This window comes from Strigops habroptila, chromosome 13, assembly GCF_004027225.2.
Source record: "Strigops habroptila isolate Jane chromosome 13, bStrHab1.2.pri, whole genome shotgun sequence".
Classification (NCBI taxonomy): Eukaryota; Metazoa; Chordata; class Aves; order Psittaciformes; family Psittacidae; genus Strigops; species Strigops habroptila.
This window is the reverse complement of record NC_044289.2, coordinates 10399633-10424537: the sequence shown is the minus strand read 5'-3', so window position 1 is coordinate 10424537 and position 24905 is coordinate 10399633. Positions and strand designations below refer to the sequence as shown.

General features: G+C 41.3%; 1 protein-coding gene across 10 annotated transcripts in view; it reads right to left on the bottom strand.

Annotated features, from left to right (window-relative positions):
- Positions 1-24905, bottom strand: part of SULF2 (sulfatase 2) — a 150783-nt gene that overhangs the window by 61192 nt on the left and 64686 nt on the right. For 6 of the 10 annotated variants that reach the window (XM_030503287.1, XM_030503292.1, XM_030503285.1 and 3 more), the window contains 2 exons: positions 5305-5486; positions 3367-3614 (listed from right to left, as the gene is read on the bottom strand). In XM_030503287.1, coding sequence (XP_030359147.1) covers positions 3367-3541 — 175 coding nt within the window. In that variant the 5' untranslated portion in view covers positions 3542-3614; positions 5305-5486. The other 4 variants (XM_030503283.1, XM_030503293.1, XM_030503286.1 and 1 more) reach the window with 3 other exon arrangements.

Genomic DNA, 24905 nt, shown 5'->3' with positions numbered 1-24905 from the left:
CTTTCAAGCAGTAGAGGAGCCGACGAGGAGAGGTGCCATGCTGGACCTCGTGCTCACCAACAGGGAGGGACTGGTTGGAAATGTAACGCTCCAGGGCAGCCTTGGCTCTAGTGATCATGAGATGGTTGAGTTTGAGATCCTCAGGATGGTGAGAAGAGCGTGCAGCAAGCTCACTGCCCTGGACTTCAAGAAAGCAGACTTTGACCTCTTCAGGAACCTCCTTAGTAAGGTTTCATGGGATACAGTCCTAGAGGGCAGGGGGGCCCAAGACTGCTGGCTGATATTCAAGGATCACCTGCTACGTGCTCAAGAGTGTTGCATCCCGACTAGAAGAAAGTGCAGCAGGAGGGCCAGGAGACCTCCATGGATGGACAAGGAGCTGCTGAGGAAACTTAGAGGGAAAAAAGAAGCTTATAGAAGGTGGAAGCAAGGACAGGCGGCCTGGGAAGAATACAGGAACATTGCCCGAGAAGCTAGGGACCAGGTTAGGAAAGCTAAGGCCCAGCTAGAATTAAGTTTGGCAAGGGATGTAAAAGATAACAGGAAAGGATTCTATAGATACGTAGCAAATAAAAGACAGGCTAGGGACAATGTAGGCCCTCTCCAGAAGCTATCAGGAGAACTGGCTACCATGGATTTGGAGAAGGCTGAGGTTCTTAATGACTTCTTTGCCTCAGTCTTCACCAGCAAATGCTCTGACCACACAACCCAAGTCTTGGAAAGCAAATGCAGGGACTATGAGAACGAAGACCTTAGGCCCACTGTAGGAGAGGATCAGGTTCGAGACCATCTTAAGAACCTGAACGTGCACAAGTCCACGGGACCTGATGAAATCCATCCATGGGTCCTGAAGGAGCTGGCGAATGAAGTTGCTAAGCCACTGTCCATCATATTCGAAAAATCCTGGCAGTCAGGTGAAGTTCCCGATGACTGGAAGAAGAGTAATATAACCCCCATTTTCAAGAAGGGGAAGGTGGAAGACCCGGGGAACTACAGACCAGTCAGTCTCACCTCTGTGCCTGGCAAAATCTTGGAACAGCTTCTCCTGGAAAACATGCTAAGGCACATGAAAAACAATGAGGTGGTTGGTGACAGCCAACATGGCTTCACTAAGGGGAAATCCTGCCTGACCAATTTGGTGGCCTTCTATGATGGAGCCACGGAACTGATGGACAGCGGCAGAGCAGTTGATGTCATCTACCTGGACTTGTGCAAAGCATTCGACACTGTCCCACATGACATCCTTGTCTCTAAATTGGAGAGACATCAATTTGATAGATGGACCACTCGGTGGATAAAAAACTGGCTTGATGGCCGCACGCAAAGAGTTGTGGTAAATGGCTCGATGTCCAGTTGGAAACCTGTAACGAGTGGTGTCCCTCAGGGATCGGTGTTGGGACCGGTCCTGTTCAACATCTTTGTCGGTGACATGGACAGTGGGATTGAGTGCGCCCTCAGCAAGTTTGCCGATGACACCAAGCTGTGTGGTTCGGTTGATACGCTGGAGGGAAGGGATGCCATCCAGAGGGACCTTGACACGCTTGTGAGGTGGGCCGATGCCAACCTTATGAAGTTTAACCAAGGCAAGTGCAAGGTCCTACATCTGGGTCGGGGCAACCCCAGGCACTGCTACAGGCTGGGCAGAGAAGAGATTCAGAGCAGCCCTGCAGAGAAGGACTTGGGGGTGTTGGTTGACGAGAAGCTTAACATGAGCCGGCAGTGTGCGCTTGCAGCCCAGAAAGCCAACCGTATCCTGGGCTGCATCAAAAGAAGCGTGACCAGCAGGTCGAAGGAGGTGATCCTGCCCCTCTACTCTGCTCTTGTGAGACCCCACTTGGAGTACTGCGTACAGTTCTGGTGTCCTCAACATAAAAAGGACATGGAGCTGTTGGAGCGAGTCCAGAGGAGGGCCACGAGGATGATAAGAGGGCTGGAGCACCTCCCGTATGAAGACAGGCTGAGAGAGTTGGGCCTGTTCAGCCTGGACAAGAGAAGGCTGCGTGGTGACCTCATAGCAGCCTTCCAGTATCTGAAGGGGGCCTATAAGGATGCTGGGGAGGGACTCTTCCTTAGGGACTGTAGTGGTAGGACAAGGGGTAATGGGTTCAAACTTCAACAGAGGAAGTTTAGATTAGATATAAGGAAGAAGTTCTTTACAGTGAGGGTGGTGAAGCACTGGAATGGGTTGCCCAGGGAGGTTGTGGATGCCCCATCCCTGGCGGTGTTCAAGGCCAGGTTGGACAGAGCCTTGAACCACATGGTTTAGGGCAAGGTGTCCCTGCCCATGGCAGGGGGGTTGGAACTAGATGATCTTAAGGTCCTTTCCAACCCTTACGATTCTATGATTCTATGATTCTATGATTAGACAGGGGAAGTTTAGATTAGATATAAAGAGGAAGTTCTTTACAGTGAGGGTGGTGAAGCACTGGAATGGGTTGCCCAGGGAGGTTGTGGATGCTCCATCCCTGGCGGTGTTCAAGGCCAGGTTGGACAGAGCCTTGGGCGACATGGTTTAGTGTGAGGTGTCCCTGCCCATGGCAGGGGGGTTGGAACTAGATGATCTTAAGGTCCTTTCCAACCCTAACTATTCTATGATTCTATGATTCTATGATCCAGGCTTTATACTCACCTAAAAGCATACTTCTAATGCAAAATTATTAATGTAAGCTGGTTTGTGTTAATCACCTCTAACTACAGACAACATTTGGTAACTATAAGCTTGTTCAGGTAACAGAACAAACCCAGCCTCTGTCAGTTAATTCATTATTCCAAATCATTAGGCAAAGCACATGTTTAATCTTCATCTCCTTTCTTCAACAATTAACGTAGCATTGAGTAACACAGTATGAAAAGGTCTTACTAAGTGATTTTGGTCAGTAATTAACTACACATCTAAATGGACAATACCAAGAACAGTATGACTATTCTAGGTAACATTTAAGTAATTAAAATTAAAATTGTGTGTGTAACGAACGTCTGCAATTACACAAAAAAATCTGGGTAATTACATGGTGCAATAATCAGTTATGAATTTAAATCTACTGCTTTGGCAGGTAGCTTCCCAGGTTAAACCTGCAATCGCCAGAAGCATAGTTTAGGTGTCTAGATGAAGACAGATAGGCAGGAGCCTCATATTTCCACAGAAACAGGAAGTTTGGCATTTTAAATTGAGACTAACTTCTGCTGTCCTTGAATTGCATGTAGATGGAAAGTATTTTCTACATAAAGGTAGGTTTAAGTTTTTGCTACTTGTTCTTCCTGTCATTTTTCACACTGAAAAAAAAATAATAATTATTCTGAACACAAGAACTTAGATTCAAGGAAAAGCAGTGCCATATATAAATTCTCTTTATGTTGGGCTCTTACCAAGTTCTACATCCTGATCATCAGTAAGAACAAGGATGATGTTTGGGCGGATGTTTCTACGGTCTCTTTGAAATCTTCCCTTCAGACGCTGATTTAACAGGAAAGCTGAACTTCCATCCAGCAGTGATAAAACAGTCATCATGAATAATCCAAGGACAATACTGTGCTGTGCCATATTGTGCTGATTTAGTGTTCTTTCTGAACAAGGTAGGTTAATGGCTTCTATTTCTTTTTTGTTTGCAGGTCTCCTATAAGGGAGAAGGAAACAAGTGTTTATTTATACCTTGACCTCCCTGCCCCCCAAGGGACAGCAAGTTTCTCTCCAAAGAAGTAAAAAGAAATATGCTTGAAATAATCGAACTCCTAAGGAAAAAAAACAAACCAAACAACAAAATAACTGAACCTTTTTCTATAGGGCCAGCTAGAAGCGGAAACTTGAAAAATTCACAGTTCTTAAACTGTTACCAACATCAGCAATGAAGTTTCACTCTGTGCTCAAATTTGGCAGCAAGTTCAAGGATGTTACAGAGTATCAAACCCTTACTTTTGCTTTGATACATATAAAAAGCAATCTGCTTCCTTAAGGTTCTGGGATGTTTTGAGATAACATTTTTGTTTACTGCATCAAAAATACAGATGTTGAAGAGAAACCCAAACACATCTTCCCCTATTTTTAAACAGGACTGTGGCAAAAATCACCAAATTAACAACACATTTGCAAATTCACAGAGGACCCTCAGATAGAAGACTTGTTATACACTGATTTATCTTACAAATTTCATTACAGAGCACAGCTGCCCAGAACTTGGAACTATGGTACGACGCTGTTTGAAGTGTAGTATAGCTTTGATGTTCATGTGATATCTCTTCAGCGTTTCTGATGGTTTCCAAGATTTATTTATTTTTTAATACCATTATTATTAATGAACATATTTGAAGGCCCATTACTGCAAATGTTTGGGAATGGAAGCACCAAAATGATCTGCACTGCCTGTGACTTGTCTCCATCATAACATACAATGCCCCAGAATTAACCTGTTTGCAGGCAGAACAGAGCACGTCTAAATGGTACTGCTCCTGTTGATGAGCCAATTAAAAATTCTTCACAATTCTTACATGGAGATTCCAAAAAATGAATAGGTATGCTGAAGAATTTTTAAAATCACTGTTTTGCTCAATGATCATCTGGTATGAAGGGATTTTCTCTTACTTTCGGAAGCCAAAACAACAGTATGAAACTGTATTGAAAATATCAAGTACTAATTATTTCATCAGATCCAGCGATCAATGAGTCAGTTTTTGATGAATTCCCTGCTTGCTGCCTGCCTTTTCCTGGACTGGTGCCAACGATCTCTTGTAATGCATTGAAAAAAATCAATTAAAAATAACACAAGGGAGAGTATCTGCTTTTTGTAAAGACCAGAAATGCCTGAGTAGAAAGAACCCAGCACAGAGTGTTTTACCCAAAGAAATACATTGGCCACCCTGTCTCTAAAGCCATTTGGGAAAACAGTTTTTCTTCCAGCAGATTATTTCACTGCCACATTATTACTTCATCTCTGTCAGCGTCTGTTTTTTGAGATAAACTTTGATTAAGGAAGCTCTCGTGCAGTAGCAAAACCACTGGTCTGAAAAATTGTACTCTGCTTCTATGCTTATTTAACAAATGCATATTGAATTTTCATGTAAGTTAACAGATAGGTAGCTATAGCATGATGCAATACTTTAAGATGTTTTCCAAAAACATATACTAAGAGGGTTTTGAGGAAATGAAAAATCCTTCTTCCTTACTAATCTCTCCAGTAAGTTTCACAGGCAGGTGAAATCAACTTTTTTCATAGAAGCTAAACATTGATTTTAAATATCCTAGCACTTGTTCCAATGGATAGAGAAAGAGAAAAGTCCAGATTCCTAAGTTTACAGGTAGAGCTTTAGTACCTCTGTGGCTGCTCAGAGATTTGCCAGGCTGTAGCAGAAGAAACACCGACAAGTCCTATCAATTTTCATTCCTTATAATCAGAATTCCATCTGCAGCAGCACAACTGGGAAGAATCATGTCAGACTCAATGTGTTGCTACTGTCCAGAGTAGTCAAAAGCAGCTTGAGAGGCAAACCTGGATCTGTTTCAAAAGGGAAGGAAAAAAAAAGTTAGTTTAGCAGGCACATATTCCTGGACACCAGCTTTTTGGGGAAGAGGGTAGAGAAATGGCTTCTGCTCTTCAGTAATTACTCCACATGTACTTCTGTTAAAAAAACCCAGTAAAGTCACAACACACGTTTTCATTACACACAAAGCTTTTCCTGAAGTTCTAAAAGTTACTGTGGGTTTTTCTGCTCTACACTAGCCAACAGCTTCTTGGAATACTGGCATTTGCTGATTTTCCTTGCAGCATTTATAAGGCTTGTATCTGCTCATAACTATATTCACTGTATTGTGCATCTGACAGCCTTCCTTGTGTTTTTCTCACCTCTTTTAAATAAATGCATGGAAGTAACCTCATGACCTCACTGCCTCTTTCCCTTTGCCTGTCTTTTCCTCACAGTTTATTGCCCGTCACTCCCTCCATTGTCACTAAAAATAGAAGTTGTCCCCAGCTCAGAGAGTTGCTTCTCTGTCTATAAAATACCCGATGCATTTGGGGATGGGCACAAACTACTCTTCCACAGCTATTTTATCCACACTTATATATTTATGGTTCAAAAGAATGAGTTATCTCTGAGAGGATACTGCGGGTGGAGGAGAGAATTTCCTGTCAAGTACAACAGGCAACTTCTCCTGAACCTGTTATCTCTTTCTCACCCCCCTTCTCGATGAAGATTTTTCAACTACTCTGATGTGTTATGTTCCTATTATTATCAGCGTAAGTACTGCTGGGAACCAACTCAAAGTATGTAATTATGTGCAAAACTCTTACCAGTAACTAGGTAAGAAAATTAAAGCAATTTTAGAAAATAACCTGTTTCTTGAAGTATGCATTCATAAAACAGGCATGCCACAACTAACAGCATATATGCAATAAAATCTCAAAGCCAGCTTTAAATAGTTCTTAGAATAGCAACAGAAGGGGCTCTCGCCTGGATTGCCAGTGGTCAAATACAGATTGATTTTTTTTAACCCCTAGTCCTCAGTGAACTTCAGGGGAGAAATATGACAGTCTCTATTCACTGTTTTTTCTCCATTTCTGTCAACAAGTTTAAGCTGCAACTCATAGATAAAGCCAGAAGAGTTCCACAGCAGTGCCCCAATCTGCCTTCGCTTTTAATATAGCACCCTCTCCAACAATGCATTTTGATCCGAGTAGTACAGATGGTCTACTGCTTTCTATGCCTCTGCAGGCCATCCTCCAATATTAAAGATGCTTAATCTGGAGTGGCTCCCATGAGAATTAGGTATGCCTTTTATTTTCTCCCAGATTACACATATGAACTTGACAAGTCTGGTTGCTCCTGGTTTACATTTAGGCAAGTGCTATCAGAAATTTATGAAGTGTTCTTTAGCTAGGGTGCCTAGCTGGGCTTGATTAAGCCTTTGCAACCTCCTAGCAGGCTGCTTTAGACAAAGTCTGCTCCTCTTATTTTCTATGGTTTACGGCAGAGTTTAACAAGCCCCTGACTCCCTCCATAGCCTGAATTAGACACAGCTGCCTCTTTTTGTTCTTAACTCCTGCTAGAATAGGGAATGAGAATAAAGCCAAACTTAATTCTCCTGTGTGGCAACATGGAACACTACACTAAGTCACATTATACATGTTGAAGAAATGAAGCCAGACTTCAGTACATTTATTCTATTTATAAAAGAAGGGAGCCAAGCTCTGTTCCCAAGTAGCATTTACACCAAGGAAAGACTTCCTTTAATACTGTCCTCTAACTAATGCCAGTTCTACAGCAGCACAGGCAGGATGCACAGGGATGACCAGTGTCAGTTCTACCCCCAGATGACATTTTTAACATGCTATTGATCCATATTGCTTGGCACAGATGTAGGAGGCACTGTGGGCAACACTCGTAACAGACAGCATAGTACACACTGGCATTCCCAACCTTTAATGCCAGTCCAACTGTCCCACACACGAGCTCAGTGCTACTTCACTGAAGTCAGTAATTAGGTTATTCCAATATAATCAAGAGTCACACCTGACTCTTCCTGGAACAGAAAAGGAACAAACATGTAACAAATCAATTCCTGTATCAAATACATAAATTAATCCCGCTTTGAGCCTACCTCTAGAGAGCTGTTCCTAATTCTGCTTCTATTAACTGATTATTTTTTTAAACAAGTCTACTGCAAAGCACTAGTACTGAATTGTGATGGCAAGTTCAGCTCACACAGCAGCCACCGCAGAGCAGGGCAGCAGTGTATAAGCCATATATTGGAACTGCACGGGAAGGGAAAACTGCTGAGCAAGAAGCAACACACACCTGCTCTAAATAGGGCTGGAGCCACTACCAGGTGTATTGTATAAGCAGACTTAGGTGTGCCATTTGTCCAGTGTTTAAATTCATTGAAAGACATGGTGCTGGAGCCATTCCCTAGCAACCAACCCAATTAAAACCACTTTGCCAGTTAAATGGATTCAGCAGTGCTGCTGTTCTTTTAACTCTTGAGTCACTTCTATGCATCCAGATCTGGTTATGAGAAGTCCCATCCCTTTTCACTGATCATTTGAAACCACTATATTTTTGCTCGTAAAAGATAAACACATTTGTATATGTGGCCTGGGAAGAATCTTGTTTGCAATCAAACAAGGTTCTCTGGGGAACACTGGTATCAATATTACTGTTGTAATCTAACAACATACTGTGTTTTCTTATAGCTTTATACTTTGGGGGATTTTCCCCTGAGAAAGCAAAAAACTTTAGAGAAAGGGCAAAATCAAATCCCCAGTGCTAAATGCGACTCTCAAAGATTACAGTTGTGCTGATTTACCAACACAGACTACAGCTAAACTATTTTTATTTGCAAATATCTACAATCTTTTGTAGCTATTTGGAAGCTCCAAAACAGAGCTTCCAGACTTGCTACAGCACCAAATTACTATTCAGACGTGTTCTTCTGACTCACCTTCCTTATGCTGGTGAACTCTATACCAAAGCTAAATATGTATCAGAGGGGAGCTTACTTGCATTACAGAATCTCTTCCCTATTCTGTAACTTTATTTTAAATAAAATGGAATTATAAATTACTTACAAGTTTCTACAGCATTTGATATTTTTAAAGGTGTTTTAAACAGTACAATAGACTTTCCAAAAAGCCACACTATTCTTTCTATTCACTCCTTGCATGTTGTTATTAGAGCTTCCCAGTAAGACACACTCCTCAGACAGGTTAAACTGCTACGTGGATCCCCCAAATCCACAATAATAAAACACGCTTTTCTGCACCACAAGCAATGATAATCCTATAACTGGGAAGAGATTAGGAATTATTTCCCTATTATACTTATTATCTCCACTTATTTACAAATCATAACAATACACAATCTTTGACTTTAATTATATTAACTTGTATTAAGTACAGTAATAACAACAGACTTTCACTTCTGAAAATACCAGAAGGGAATGAATGCAAGTGCTTTAAGATAGAAAAAGTAGGCGAGAACAGTTACGAGTGCACAAATACATCCTACCAAGTAGACAGAATTATTTGTAGCCGCATACAGGAAAAAAAAACCCCAACCATGCTATGTATATACATATGCAAGCGCATACAGTCAGTGCCCACATCACCCGGACACACACGGGTATTTGCTAAATGGGAAGCTAAGCACCAGGGCATCAGTTGCCTTTGGAAACTCTTTTTCCACACAGGCTGCCTCTCACCGAGCACAGGGATGCACCAGTAAGAGGGCAGCGGGCAGAGGCCCCGCCAGCACCCGCCGCCGGGGCCATACCCCGGTCCCCCCGTGGGGTACCCGTTACCGGCTGGCCAGGACCGCCCGTCCCGCCGCGAGCAGCAGCCTTAGGGCCGGGCGGGCCGGGGGGTTCCGGCCGCACCAGGCAGGGTTGCCCGGGGCCGCAGCGATCCCGGCGGTTCTCACCCGTCTTGTGGCCCCAAGCCCTCTTTCTCGCAACACCTCCCTCAACTTCCAGCCCCGCCCGTTACCTATGCAGCAGGAGCGCGGCCGGACCCGCTCGCTGCCTGCCTGCTGCATCAGACCCTCGGCCCAGGCTCCCCGCTCCGGCAGCAGGGCACCGCCGCACCCCGACTCCCGCCGCTCGCTCTAGCGCTCCCTGCGCGGGCAGCGCCGCCGCCCACTCACCGCGGAGCCGCGCTACGGCCGCAGCCCCACCGCCCGCCTGCGGAGCCGGGCGCCCGGCGCGGCGGCGAAGCACATCCTCCGGCCGTGGCGCCGGGCAGCGGCCGAAGCCCGTTTTCCCGCTCAGAGGAAGCGCTCGGGCGGGTGCTGTCCCCGCCTCTTCTTCCTCCTCTGCCCTTCTTCTCCTTTTCCCGTTTAAAAAGTTCATTTACCTCGAGGATCCTCCTCCCAGGGTTGACGCAATGCCCCCGCGGCGGGCAGGGAGGAACCTGCTCCACCAGCCGGAGTCCGGCGGCAGCACCGCGGAGGCGCAGCTCCTCACTCCGGCGCGCACGGGGGGAATGGGGCGGCCAGAGCGAGCCTCCCGCCGCAGCTGCCGCCGGGTACGCAACGCCTTCGTAAGCCAAGAGGTCAGTCCCTTGGCGGGGACTGCACCCTGACACCTGCGGAGGGGCAGCCGAGGGCTTCTTAGGGCGTTGGAAACACAGATCCCAATTGCACTGGTGCAGTTGAAATTAAAGAGCCCAATCTGTGTTAGGAATTACCTCCTCGAGCGAGGTAGGGACTGTTACATTGTACTCCTAGAACTTAAGTGTTTGGATAAATACCTAAATACATAATATCTTCAGTGGATTCCTTAAGAACATTTAAAATACATTTTTTGACTATACTGGTACATTAATATGCAAAAATACATAAGAGTATAACATTTTCTTTTAGCATTCCCAGGCCCAGGGAAGCTGTGGCTGCCCCATTCCTGGCAGTGTTTAAGGCCAGGTTGGATGGGGCTTGGAGCAACCTGGTCAAGTGAAAGGCATCCCTGCCCATGGCAGGGGAGTGGAACTTTAAGAGCTTTAAGGTCCCTGCCAACCCAAAACATTCTGTGGTTCTATGATAGTGTCACACATGCGACACAAGTTATCTCAGAACTTTCCAACACTTGTTATTACATCTAATGCCAAATTATCCATGGAGGAGGCCATAAATCACAAATGGCAGTGGATCTTTAAGTTTTTACTTTGAATTTGTATCTTTAAAATATGCATTAGAAACCAAGCTGAAAATAAAAAAGAACTTTAAGCCACTATTTTTATCACAAAATGATGCTACAGTGAAAATGGTTTTTGTGGTTGAAGATGGGCAGGATATAGCTTTCCTGTGCAAGAACAACAATCAATGGAAGAGGAGGAGTAAGAAACAGATTAGAGAAAGAAGATTCTATCACTTCCCTGCTCAAGTCAAAACACACACTTGCACAGCTGTAGAACAGTGAGGAAATTAGATGGCTCCTGAAAATGCTGCAGGAAAATGATTACCTCTAGTTTTAAGGAAAAAAAGCCAGAGTAGAAGAGACTCACAGAAAGAACTAGAGAGGTCTAGAAGTAAATATTTTGAACAAACACCACCAGTGAAGCCCTTTCTGCCATACAACTAGGTCCACACTAGGGGCTGCAACAGTCCAACTGTATTGGAATAAACAAACCGTTCCCTAACAGGGTGTCACACCAACACAGAATCTGTGTGTGTGTAAAACAGGAGCTCTATCTTGCTAACATGCTGATCAAATTGCTATATTGCTTTCTGAGATAACATCTGACCTTTTACTAGCGACTTTCATCTTGCAATAAAACAATTTACAGGCAATTAGTTTTTACAACACACCTGTGAGCTGCGATGGTCTGATTCTGCATATTTGGGATATGAATTAGTGTTGGAGAAGGCAGCTGAGTCACCCAGAGCCAAGCAGACTTTGAGCAGGAAGGCCAGGAACAGAATCAGGAATGTAGCCATCCCACAGGCCAACAGCTTGCATCGGCAACACACCACCTCCACCACCAAACTCTAAAGGCACTGCAAACAGTAATCACCAAGCCAAAAGAAAATACAAAGTTTGCAATGCAGAGGTCCACATTTTAAACCAGAGAACAAAATGGACCAGCTCCTTGTTCAAAAGATATTTTTTCTAGAGCACTGGAAATGGAAAATGGGTTTTTTCCATTCTAAGAAACTCACAACCTCATATACAGCTATGTTGTGAATTTTCATTAATATAAACTACAAGCCACAAAGAGTGACATTAGTATTGCAACACAAATTTGATTTTAACATCACTGGAAAATCTGTCACACTCGATGGCTCATTCCAACAAAAGGGTGTATTCACCTCACAGCGAGTGCATGTAATTTCCATTAATGTTAATGGGAGTTATGCAAGTGCATTAAGGGGATAATATACCCCCTGGTCTGAGACAACCCTGCAAAGTGAAAGGTGCTTCCTCTTCAAGAGAATGGGGTTTCCATCTCATGCATTTCAAAAGAACTTGTTCTGGCACTGTTACAAAACAGGAGGGATAACAACTATTATGCATACTTGGTGAATGGTTTCCAAAGTTAAAGCAGTTTGGTGATTTCAGCTAGTTCTCCTATTGCCAAAAATTCAAGGGATACAGACATATTTAAAACACTGCGGTTTATTTGAAGTCTAGGGCAATAAAATCATGCAAAATTACTGGTAAAACAAGGTCTGAAAGCTTCAAGGTCTGCTGGTGCCATGGGGAAGGAACTTTTTAGGTATCTACTTTTTAAATAAAACAAACCTTTCATCCACTACCTGGGAAAGAGTTCCATTGGTGTATATGGACCATCGCAACTGGTCAGGCATGCAGAAGATAAACTGAAAAAGCAAGATCCTTCCCTTTCACTCCCACACCAGAGCTTTTTCACTGTTCAGATCTCTCTCTCAGTATGCACTGAACAGCTTGGAGTTATTTTACCGTGCCTCAAATAACAAATGTTGCCTTTTATCTAAGTAATTTGTTTTTAAAAAAATAATCCCAGGCAATACCTGTTAAAATGAGGAGAAATGGACATGCAGGCATTTCTTTAAATATCATCACACACCAATTGCACCGTCAGTTAGGCCTCCAAACCCCTCCAAAAATTTAATCTACAGTTTCTCTGCCCATCTTCCTTTCAAGTTAGTGTAACACAGAAAAAGAGACTGAACAATACATGTGAGACTGTTAACTACACTATGGACTTGCACGTAAAGGGGAAGCACTTAGATCCAGCTGGCAGATGGTGGGGACCCACACTGGTATCTCTGAATCAGTTCTGAGACACCAGCTGCCAGTTAGGGGTGTCACAAACACTCATGGGGAATGTCCTCCAGAACAGAGCCCAAGAGGAGGAGCAGCACCTCAGCCTACAGAGAAGGAACTTCCGGGAAAGGAGAAGACAGTCAGAGAGAGTCCAAAGTCATTAAAAAAACCACCCCAAAAATAGAAGATAGGCAACCTGCTGTGCAAGGCATGTCTTTGTCACTGTTGCCAGATATGTTGTGCTTTCAGAGCTCAAACATTGTTCTCTTCTCATGTTACATGAAATAGAGAAGGGCTGGCTTCCACATTTTTACATACTCCACTCAATGCCTTCCAATTCTTCTTAAGACTTGCTAATCTTTATCTTCATAGTAACTCATACAATGTAAACCTCTCAAACCACTAGTCACTTTGATTTCTCCTCTCTGCTTTCATAATTTTTAATGTATACACATGTGCTCTGAGCCCTCTTTAAAGACCTAGAAATAAAGCTAACAACAGAACACAGGTCTTATCTCCCTCGCTTTCCCTCAGTGTCATATATTAGTTATCAGCCCAGAGTTACACTGGACTGATTACACTGGTCAGAGCTCTCATGGCAATATAGAGTTTAATGTTTCACTTCTTTGAACAACTGCATTTCAGTTGCACAAAATGTGTAAATGCTGCTTTAACAACAAAGCAGAATACCATTAGGAAGGCATCAACAGCACAACATGCTCCATGCTGTGACCCCTCGCATTGTATGCGTTGTATATCGCAGACTCCAGCTCAATAGGATGTTGAGGGCAATTGCTCCACTCTTGAAGTTGAGCTGCACTTTCTATAAATGTGTAATCACATTATGGAGGAAAACTGTTTATATGTTTTGAGGTACTATGAAAATAGAAAAGGGGAACACAGCCAAGAAAAGCAAAGGAGAAGGGAATAATTCACCTTGGCTGCTTCATTCAAATGCTAAGCAAAGAATTGCACTATATACTCTTCTACGTGACAATAAAGATTAAGTAGGGTATACAGTACGAATTTAGTTACACTATGAGTTTACAATGTGTCAAGACAATATAATTCTAGTCTAAGATCAATCAAATGAATTTTAATCTCAACTCACAATAGTGGATGCAAGTTGCTTATCAAAGTACTGACATAGCAAAGATGACAGGGAAGTTGTAACAGTAACAGAAGTAACACCCAGTGCACTGGTAAAAGTGATAGCTTATCTATTTGGACAACAAACTCAAAACAAATGTTCCCTGGAAAGCCAAACAGAAATTCATAAGAAAACACTCTTAGAATGATCCTGAAGTTCACATACAAAATTAATATATGTGTTCTGAGCACTAACAGTATTATAAGGCTCAAAGATGCATCTGAAGATCTACACAGAGGATGTAAATCCAATGAATCATTATTGGTCACAACTCATATAAAAGAGAACAGCAATGAAAAAAAGCAGGGCTCCTTTTCCCCCATTTATAAATTACCCATAGAATAGCTGCTTGTAAGCCAGCCGTGATTTAATAATTTATTTCAATAAAGAATTTTCCTCCTCAAAGAATTCAGATGATTTTTTTGGTACATCCTCATCTAATTTTCCCTTGTAGGCTTTCAACACATTGTAGTAGGGTGCTCAGGCTGCCTTCTGATACATGGATGTTGAAATATGTATGGATATGGAGCAACGGGACAATAATCAACAGAACATTAACTAGTGATTAGCTGCATCTCAGCATAAGTTGGTATGTGATGCCAAATGTGAATTCACTTTCACTAAAACTTGTCTTAGATAAGTCAGAAGCCATTGCCCTTAGTTAAAAAAAATTTCCTAAGAAAATAGTAAAGTATGTAAGATAAAAAAAGCCGTGCCTACCTAAAAAAACTATGTTCTGATTTGAAAGTATTAGAGGGGAAAAATGTATAATCAACTGACACAGGATGGAGAGAGCAGCAGGCCTCACCATGTAACACTACAATCCGTTCTTTAATGTGGCCCACATGTATTTAATGTTAGTCAAGGATCTATCTGCATGACCACACTATCTCCATCTGTCTCCAGTAGAGCACTCCTGGCACCCGAACAGTCACCTTCATGTCCTGCCTCTGAACAGCTCCACATTGGAGCAGGTATCCAGCGTAAACCTTTGCCATATGAAGGTTTGGTCTGTGGTTTTTAGGTTCAGGTGAATTTGCTGTACCTACAGCAGAACCTTCACTTACAAAGACATATTCTGCAGGCACAAAGTTCAAAGGGATGCAGCTAGGCTTCACCTCCATTAGAAAAGCTACAGCTTACTGTTTACTTATTCTGCTTTTCATTAGGTCTTCTAACTATTACTGCTGAGCAGTTCTCCTTCGCTACCTCAAATACTTCTAATAATAATATAGATCCCTGGATCTGATTGAATATTTATATAGTCTGAGCTGGCCTTCAAATGCACAATTCTAAGAAATACGAGGAGAACAAATGACACAATTGCCAGCATTTCACACACACGAAGTTATTTTCCTGTTTGGTTGCCTCAATTGCACAAGTGATGCAACACTTATGGTGGGATGTGATACCTGTTATTAGATCAACTGCTACACACGAGAAGGAGCAGATGCACCCTCAGGCATATCAAGCACTTCCTCAGATCTGAAATACAAGCAGCAACCTCCAAAGCTAAGATGCTCTGAGTTTAACTAATGTGTTAATCAAGCCAATGGGAAGAGGAGCAGCTCTTATCTCCGACATGGGAATGCTTGCTAACAAAGAAAGAAGAGACACAGCTTGGTCTGTTAAAACAAAGAACTAATCAATCTCCTGGAAAATGTAGACTTATTACTCAGGTGGGGAACAGAAGAAATCAGAAGAGAGGTTAAGAAAATTGTAATACCTATAAAGCCAGTATCTCTAACAAGTCCATCATTTTTACCTTTTAACAGAGTCATGAATTTTAATATTGCGGCTTATCTTTTGAAGGTGCTTTGTAGATGTCCCTTGAGGGTCAGGACTGATTCATTCTTCAGAGAGAAAGTGGTTACTTTATGAGACATGCTCACCTACCAGTCATTGTCATGGCTCACTTATTGATCATCTGCAAGGACCTTAGAGGTTTCTTGATTCTCTTTCTGTAAGGTCATTTGGTTACACAGGTTACTTCCTCCAGGGACTAGAGAGATATATCGGCAAGTAGAGATGCAGTTTGATAGGGCTGTGGTAGCTTCAGTGCTCTCAGGACAGGTAATGTGCAGTCATTTGAACAATTTAATGCATATGTGCTCTTAAAATATAAATTATTATACTTTGAAAAGGTTGCTTTTTAATTAAAAAGATTTTATATTTTTTTGCCTAGGTTCCAAGGGCAGAGATTATTTATATAATGTCTAAAGGACACCAAAACCATCCAAATGCTTTCTGCTTAATTCCAGAAAACAGAAACAGTCCCACCCCTACTAAAGAATGCTTTACTTTCATTTCCACTAAGCTAAAATAGAGTTGAATCTACATCTGAGTTTTAACATCACTCCCCTACCTTCAGAGTTTACGATCTCCTATAAGGAAGTGACAATTAAGGTTCCTGCATGCAAGAAAACCTAGGTCATGACTACTATCATAGGACAGTATTCATACTATTAACAGCCACCGAGCCAGTGATGTCCAAAATATGCCTTGAAACCCTGTTTCCTCCTCTTCTCATTTTTTGTGTTAGTTTAATACATTTGTATAAATAGATCTGATTTTTCTTCATCCTTCAAAAACTTCAAGTGATTACAGAGTTGTCTAAAGCACTAAAAATAAGTCTTCAGCTACTGTCCATGTTCACAGTCCTGTGCAATTAGATTCTTCTGTCATACTTTACCTAAGCTAAAAGATTCCAATTCTGTAATCTGACTATCATCCTGGGCTTCTACCTAATTGTCTTAGTTTCAACCTTTTATTTTCTATCACACAAGTACCCACTTCAGGTGATTTACTTCTATGTTTTCGTCATGTGTACAGCATATTACAAAGTCCAACTGAGCCCCTTTGCTACTTGATAACATCACTTTGAGTTATTATTTGTAATTGTAATTTCTCTTTTCAGAAAAATACTTAACTCTATGTCATTTTCTTTAGATTCACAAGCAGCATCCTCTTTATTTGCCATTTTAAAACCCCTTAACTCGTCATCATTGTAGGAGCATCTCTGCAGCTATATTTGGTGAAGAACAAATTGAGCCTGATTGGTGCCTCTAAACATAATTTTTATTATTTATTTATTTTTCACATCACAGCTGCCCTTTCTGGCTTAGAATACATTATTATTTCTGATTTCAGTCATTCCTTGAAAACTATATTTGATCCTCAATTCAGAGAGAATTTGGTTCCTAACTTCAGTAGAGGCACAGTCTGTATTTCTATCACTGCAAAGCTTCTGCATTACCAGTGAGCAGCAAATTACCGGTCAGATATCTTACATGTAGTAAGTCTCATTTACACATCTCAAATGGAGTGAACTGATTTTTCCAAAGTGGCTACCACCCACAGGAAACAGTTCTGAAAATTTATGTAGCTTTCCTCAGGTCCTGAAATTTTACCATTTTACCCAAACACTTCTGACATTTGGCAATGCAACCTTTGGACTTGTACTTTGGTTAGCTTTACGTTATTTGCGTGCATCACTACTCTCCTGATTGATTACAGTAATAATTCTGGAGAAGTTTGCTACTCCCAAAGTAAAACAGAAGTCAACTACTTCTCCTGTCAAATAGGAGCATCTGACATGACAATATCCAAGTGTATTTTTTCAGGAATTGAGAAGGCTATTTTTCAAGACAAGGATGGATGCCCTTACGTGGAAAAAGTTTTTACAATGCATCGAAAAGTTATGTAAACTGCAGACACAGAGCAATTTGCTAAAATGAGATTTTAAACTCAAAAATCTATTTTTGCAGATTTGTCTCTTCAGTTTCTCTGAATAAAACCAGGTGGTATCAGCAAAAAGCTCCTGGAGGTACCTATCAAGTCATCACACAGACTTTTAGTAACAACGGTGGTAAATCCATAAAATTTAACTACTGTTCTTCAAGTATGAATGACAGTAAAGCACCAATCAATATTTATATCTCAGTATTAAAAAGTTTTGAATTTTATTTATTAGAACTAGGTCAAGACAAACTTCAGGCTTAATAATTTCCAGCTGAATGGATTTTAAAAAAAGGCCAAAATCTTTTGTGAAGTGGAATGTTTTATCCGAAGAGCTCTGGCTATAGCAGTCTAATTCCAAGGCAGATTTCCTACTCACCAGCAGATATTTGGTTTGCAAATTTCTAAATGCACGTAAGATCACACACCAAATTTTCTTCTGCCTTGCATCAGTTTGACACAGAGTAACTGCAACAGCCTATCAAGTTTTACCAAGAAGTATTTTAAGTGAACAGAAAAAAAAATACTTCACCAAAAGCCACACTTGCTAAATGAGAATCTCTTCAACACTCCCTGTTTCATGATCAAAACCTCTAAAAAGCCTAGAGCAAATCTGTTTTTTAAAAACTATCTTGGGCATAAAATTCTTGCAAAACACGGTGCTTCCAATAGCCAAGATACGGAAAAAAGGAGAAATATATGCAAATAATATCCCAGTCTCAGGCTCATCAACTCAAAAAATCAAAATGAGTTACATCAGGTAGCACCTGTTTAGAATGCTTCCTCCTAAATGCTGCATGAATTAGTAGATATTTGAAACTTAAAGCACTTTATCATCTGCCAGAAGGAGGTTGGTAACACTACAAATGCTAACAACAGTGGAAAGCATGTTAATTTATGTACAGTAATATCTCAACATTAAAAAAAAAAAAATCTCAATTTCTTTAAAACAATTAACTGAACCATATTAAAACTGAAGAACAAGAAGTCAGAAGTAATATTTCATATCCTTGTCCAGATCTTTCACCATATCGTTTATGCCCTACATATGACTTTGCACTAGTAATTGGAATAAGGTCTTCTTTCAAAAAATAACATTCATTTTTACTTTTAAAAAATGTAGATAGACATCTGGTTTATTAAAACCCAAACCAGTCAAAAGCAAAAGCACCCAAATAGTCTTTCAAAATATGGAAATACTTCTGTTTAAAAATAATATGGGCAAAGAAAAAAAGGCAGCATCTTGAAAGTGTTCTTAGATCTTCATCAGCAATTTGCCAAACCCAGGCTGAAGAGCACAGAGCTGAATGATATATTCATTTGATATATTCACCTGCAATTTTTAAAGGCAAAAACATTGAGGTTGGAACCTTCTCTTCTCAGCTAACTCCTCTTCCTGCTCCTCCCCCCACCTGACAATTCTCCTTTCTTATCCCACTGCTATAGATATACCTAAATTAAACTCTTGGATCTGAACTCCAGATAGACAAGGGCCAGAATTTGTAGCTTGCAGCTTTTCTGAAAATTCAGTCAATTACCAAAGCCAAAAAAAAAAAAAAAAAAATCCTACTTGAAATTCAAATCACTAAGGTGAGCAGTATTCAGAGAATCACACAGTGGTTTGGGTTGGAAGGGACCTTAAAGCTCTTCTAGTTCCACTCCCCTGCCACTAGAGCAGGTTGCTCCAAGCCCCTGTGTCCAACCTGGCCTTGAAGACTGCCAGGGATGGGGCAGCCACAGCTTCTCTGGGCACCCTGTGCCAGTGTTCTAGAGCTGTTTTGGCAGTGGGCATTTCTCCTTCTATGAGACACAAGTTTTTGAGCACAAATTTTAGTTTAGAACAAGGTTTTGGGGCTGAGCCTCTTTGCAGCTCAGCATAAATTCAGCCTGTGTATGACCTGCACACACCAATCATCCAGAACAAGCCCATGTGTAACTGCCTGGATGAAGCCAGGCACTTTAAAAGAAATTCTGCAGAGAGAAACAACAGGAAAACTATTCCAGGGATACTACTACAGCCTGCCAGATCTGAGTATAAGGCGTGAAGGGCAGCCATTTCCCACTGTATTTCATCTTTCTCAATTCAAAGGCTAATCCTGCTCCTTGGCTGACACCGCAGAACAGCAAGACAACATCTGCATCAGGACACTACATTATCATATGGCAGTGCAGTTCAGAGCTGAGGTCATTCTGCAGTTTAATTTAACTTTACTATCTTCGGCTTTTTCTAGATGAAAATATAGACATTACAATTATGTTAAGACTTCTAGCTCAACTGGTTTCACATATCTTACACTCTCTCTTAACAGTAACTTCTTAACTATTTCTTCTTATAATTAGGTCTCAAAGGATTTTACAAATTAGATATGGAATATTTGTCATATTGATTGAGAAACTGAGCTGCAGAAAGGTAAAATTAGTTACTCAAGGTCAATTCAACAGGTCTGTGATCCATCTAGGAACAGACATCCTGGGCTCCAAAACACTGCCCTATTTGCTAGGCTAGCAGTTTCCAACTTGAAGCCCATAGACCTTTAGGGTTCTGCATATTAAATCTCCAGGCTACGTAACATGTAATCATTTGCTTTGCTTACCATGGTTTCTACACATGCAACAACATACCAACTATCCTGTGCTAACAGCTCTCCTTGTTGCTCCAGCACATGGATGATCTTTCAGATTAGCACTGCCAACCAACATCTCAGACAACTACGCTCTGAACTGTCACTCCCTCAGATACCAGGACTGTTACTAATGTGGGGCTACAGTCAATGTCCACTCAAATAATGCTGCTGAGGAGCAAGCATAGGGAGCTGCCCTGTACTCTGGAGAAGCCCACATAGCAAACAAGGTACCTATGTGTGAGCACATGCATCTATAGCTAGGATTCTGATACAACCACAGAACTTCAGGTGCTTAAAACTCATCCAAGTCCTGTCCAACTCGTGAGGAAAAAAAGGCAAGTAGGAAAATACCAGTGTTTTTATGATGGAGAGTCTTGATTCAGGATCTTGCTACAACAGTCAATAGGTAGTGTGTTTACTCTGATTCCCTCACGATCTGTACTGGTTTTGGCCAGGATAGAGTTAATTTTCTTCATAGTAGCTAATATGGTGCTCTGTTTTAGATTGGGGATGAAAACAAATGTTGACAACGTACTGATGTTTTAGTTATTGCTGAGTAGTGCTCTTCTCACGCTGCCCATCCAGAGAACGAGGCTTGGGGCGCAGAGGACATGCAGCTGGGACAGCTGACCCCCACTGACCAAAGGGACATTCCATACCCCACGACATCATGTTAAGCAGTAAAAAGCTGGTGGAAGGAGGAGGAGTGGAGGACATTTGGAGTTACGGAGTTTGTCTTCCCAAGTCACTGCTACATGTGACAGAGCCTTGCTTTCTCGGAGGCAGCTGACACCTGCCTGCGACGGGAAGCAGCGAATGAATACCTTGGTTTGCTTTGCTGGTGCACACAATTTTTGCTTTACCTATTGAATTGCCTTTATCTCAACCCACAAGTTTCTTCCTTTTTACCCTTCCCATTCTCTCCCCCATCCCACTGTGGCGAGTGGGCAAGTGGCTGTGTGCGGCTTAGCTCGCTGCTGGGGTTAACCCACGACAGGATCACAGGCACCAAGGCCAAGACAGGAAAAAAAAGCTGCAGCCAAGTGCTCAAGATGCCAATAAGGGCTTTCCAACTGAGCCCCTTTCATCAGTCCTTAACTGATGCCTCTGCTCTAAGAGATCTCAAGAGACTAAAATGTTTATTAAAACTTAAGCATTAATGCAGATTTGTCTGTTGCAGAGTTGATAACACGCAATGGTGATAACCCATCACTTGCATAGCTACACTAGTTTGTGCCTAACTACAAACTGCTTTGAGGATGCCGACACATACGTGTCATGCACACTCTCTTCAAACCACCGAGACCACCGCTGCTAACAGCATCTGAAGTTAGAAAGCACTGCTCATCAGTTTTTACCCTGTGATCAAATTTCAACATCAGAGAAACCTCAAGGGCTTGTTCTGACTTTTGAAAACACTTCTTTCTTAGGCTAGAACCTTTTTCTTCAAGTAGCACATCTCTCCTTCCTGTCTCAACAATCTCTGAGAGTTCTAATTTTCCACATACATTTCCAGTTGTGAGCATGTGGCTGAGAAAACTAGAGGTACAAATCACAAGCTGAATGATAGAAAAGTCTTTGCTGCTGGAACCACGATTTAAAGAAAAAACCCCAAACAACTGTACTGAATTTTAGGATGGCCTGAACGGATCAGACAGCAACAAAAGGGCTGATTTTAAGCCATTTGGCTAGTTCAGACATGTTTAAAAATGTTGTTGGGGTAACTTCATCCCAAAAGACTTTGTGCTAGATCAGGTATCACTTCCCTCCCATATTCACCCGAATAAATCATGAGCTTGGTTCAATCTGGCAAGAAGACAGATCTAAATTTAGTTTATATTTCCAGATAATCCAGTAGTGCACAGATCTAATCTTAATGATCACAAATGCAATCTGGAAATGTTATTCCCCTTGCTTTAAAACAGAGCTAGAGAGTGGGAGTGTTAACATTTGCTTATCAAACACAAAGCAGAGACTGAAACTCTCTATTTAGCAGGCTGTGTAACAAAGCAGGAGTGCCTTAGACCTTTTACAACAGTAATTTCATAGCAAGCCTTCTCAAGAAGTTTATAGCAGACACTTCTCTTGCAATGTGCTAATCTCCTTATCCTCTCACTGTTAAAAGTCTGACAGAGGAATATTCATTTGGCCTGCCCCAGTGACTATAGTAGTGATGAACTAAGGGAAGTTAGAAGGTTCTTAGTAGCTTGATCAGTTTAATGGAAAGAAACAATCAAATACTGTAGCAAATGGTTATAGCACAGATATACATACTATCAACTGAAGTTGATTTTTAAACCTTATGTTGTCTAGCTGCTTCTGATTTTACTTGAGACTCAGGTCAGTTCCCGGTCCTCCCCTTGCCATGTAAGTTGTGTGACACAGACAACCTGTTATCTCCACGCTTCCCTCCCCCCAACTTTTACTGAAGTATAAAACATCATATAAATGGTCCAACTACACTGGTCTGAGGCAGTCTACATGAAGTTGCAGTTTATGTTTAGCAGCACTATTACGTAAGATGAGAATAACCAACCTCTTTAATTTTTACAATGTGAAGTTACTGCATTTAAAAATAGTCTTGTGGGTCATTCTACAGCTGCATTTATATGATGATGAATCCTTCTGTAATTTAAGCATTGAAATATTTTGTCCCCATTCTGACACATTATCATAAAGTCTAAGGATTACAGTACGGATGGCTATCCTAGGGGCATAATATTAGCTGCATACAAGATTGATGTTGGTAGCTACAATGAAGCCTAATACTGCTATCTGCTGTAACAGAGCATTAGAAGTTCTCTTGCTGACCTACAGCTCTAAAAATAAATGCTGAGCGACTTGAATAGCTTTGCAGCAGTCCCTCAGTTAGAAAGATGGAGCTACAATAGACATTAAATACAGCATTGCTAATTCTTTAAGTACAATTAAAATGTGTGTAATTTGAAGCTTTCATGTTCACATACTTTTGTACATACCAATACTCAGTCAATATTAAACACACATATGAAGCTACATGACAGACATAGGCAAGGATTTATTGCACATCCACTTCTCTTCCTAAACTGAGGATGAACAAGAGGATTAACCTAAAGGGCAACTGTTACTAATGTGACAGCACAGGGCAAGATGCTAAGACGTTATGCTGATCTGAATGCTATCGGAATCAAGCAGGAACAGAAGGGTTTCAACACTTCAAAAAGCCATTCCAAAATGTGAGTCGCCTAAGGTCGGCAAACCCGATGGCTACCAGGCTTGCTGTATTCTGGGATCTGACAAATGATCTCATCTTTCCAACACACTTGCTCCACGTTTCTAGACAAGTCATAAATTCACAGTACACCCAAAATTGGTGCACTGTCTGTTTGCAGCATGAAGCTTACACCAACTCTACTTCCCCTGATGTTCTCTCATCTTTATCTGTCAAAGTGAAGGCCTTATCAGAAGCCTTGACAAACATTTATCCATATTTAGTTACTTTCACATTTTCTCCTCTATTCTTACTCTCCTGTTCTGTTCTCCTTTTATTATTCTCCATCATATTTGGTACACTGCAAATACTCAGAGTGTGCTGAATCCATGAACTTTGGCTTTAACATAGGATGGGAAAAAAAATAAAGTATTCTACACAGAGCCCACATTGTGTAAGCTCATATTCTTCCAGTCAGACCTTAAATTACAGCATTTCAGGAAACACTAGCTCACAGTTTCTGCGTAGTTGACTGTCACTCATTTAATATGAAAAACTGTGCCATCCAAGTACCTATGCCCTTTATAAAAAGGTTTTTCTTTACAATTCTGCATGAATGTAAAATGTTTTCTAAGTGAACTACATACCTAATTCATAGAATGCAAGATTTCCTCCTCACTCATATGGATTAGACTTCAAAACTAAGCAAATTTCAAGCCTTTAATACTGCTTGCACTATTGCTTGAAAAAGAGGTCCAACCACTTAATTTCCAAACTAAGAAGCACCTGAAACGTAAATCCCACATAATGGAAGGCACATTTAATATATAACTGAATTGAAGCAGCAAGGCTGTAATCAGTAATTCATTCTGAGCTCCGTAGAGCTTAGCACACAAAGTTGGATTGCATGCAGGAACGTGCTTACCTAAATACCTACCAGTAGAGAGGTGTTAAAATAAAAGCCATCCTAATGCTTACAGCAGCCCCATATATTCATCAACACACTCTCCTTAGCATGAGTTTAGAAAGACTAAATAGTAGTTATTGACATTTCTAACAACGAAAACTCTGAATTTATGTTTCTGTATTTTCCACTTAAGCACTAAATACAACAGGGTTTACCCATGCAAGCTCCTTGGACAAACCAAACTGAACAGCATGACCAGGCAGACAGGGTTATGTATTATTTTAAATGATCAGAGAATTCATGATCACCTCACTCTCACAATTCTTTGTATATCTTGGCATTATCATACAAGTGAAGATTGAAGTACATATCTGAGAGGTGATAACCATTCTTACTGATCATGTTACGTGCAGCAATATTCCGGAGTTATATTTGGTAAGCAGTATGCTGCTGGGCCCCCACACAAATGATTCTCAGTAGGACAAGATGCCAGGACACAGTTTTCTGATCTAACACTAGGAAGTGTGTCCACTACACACCTGCACCATTTTTTCCCCCTGTTTCAGTTACTA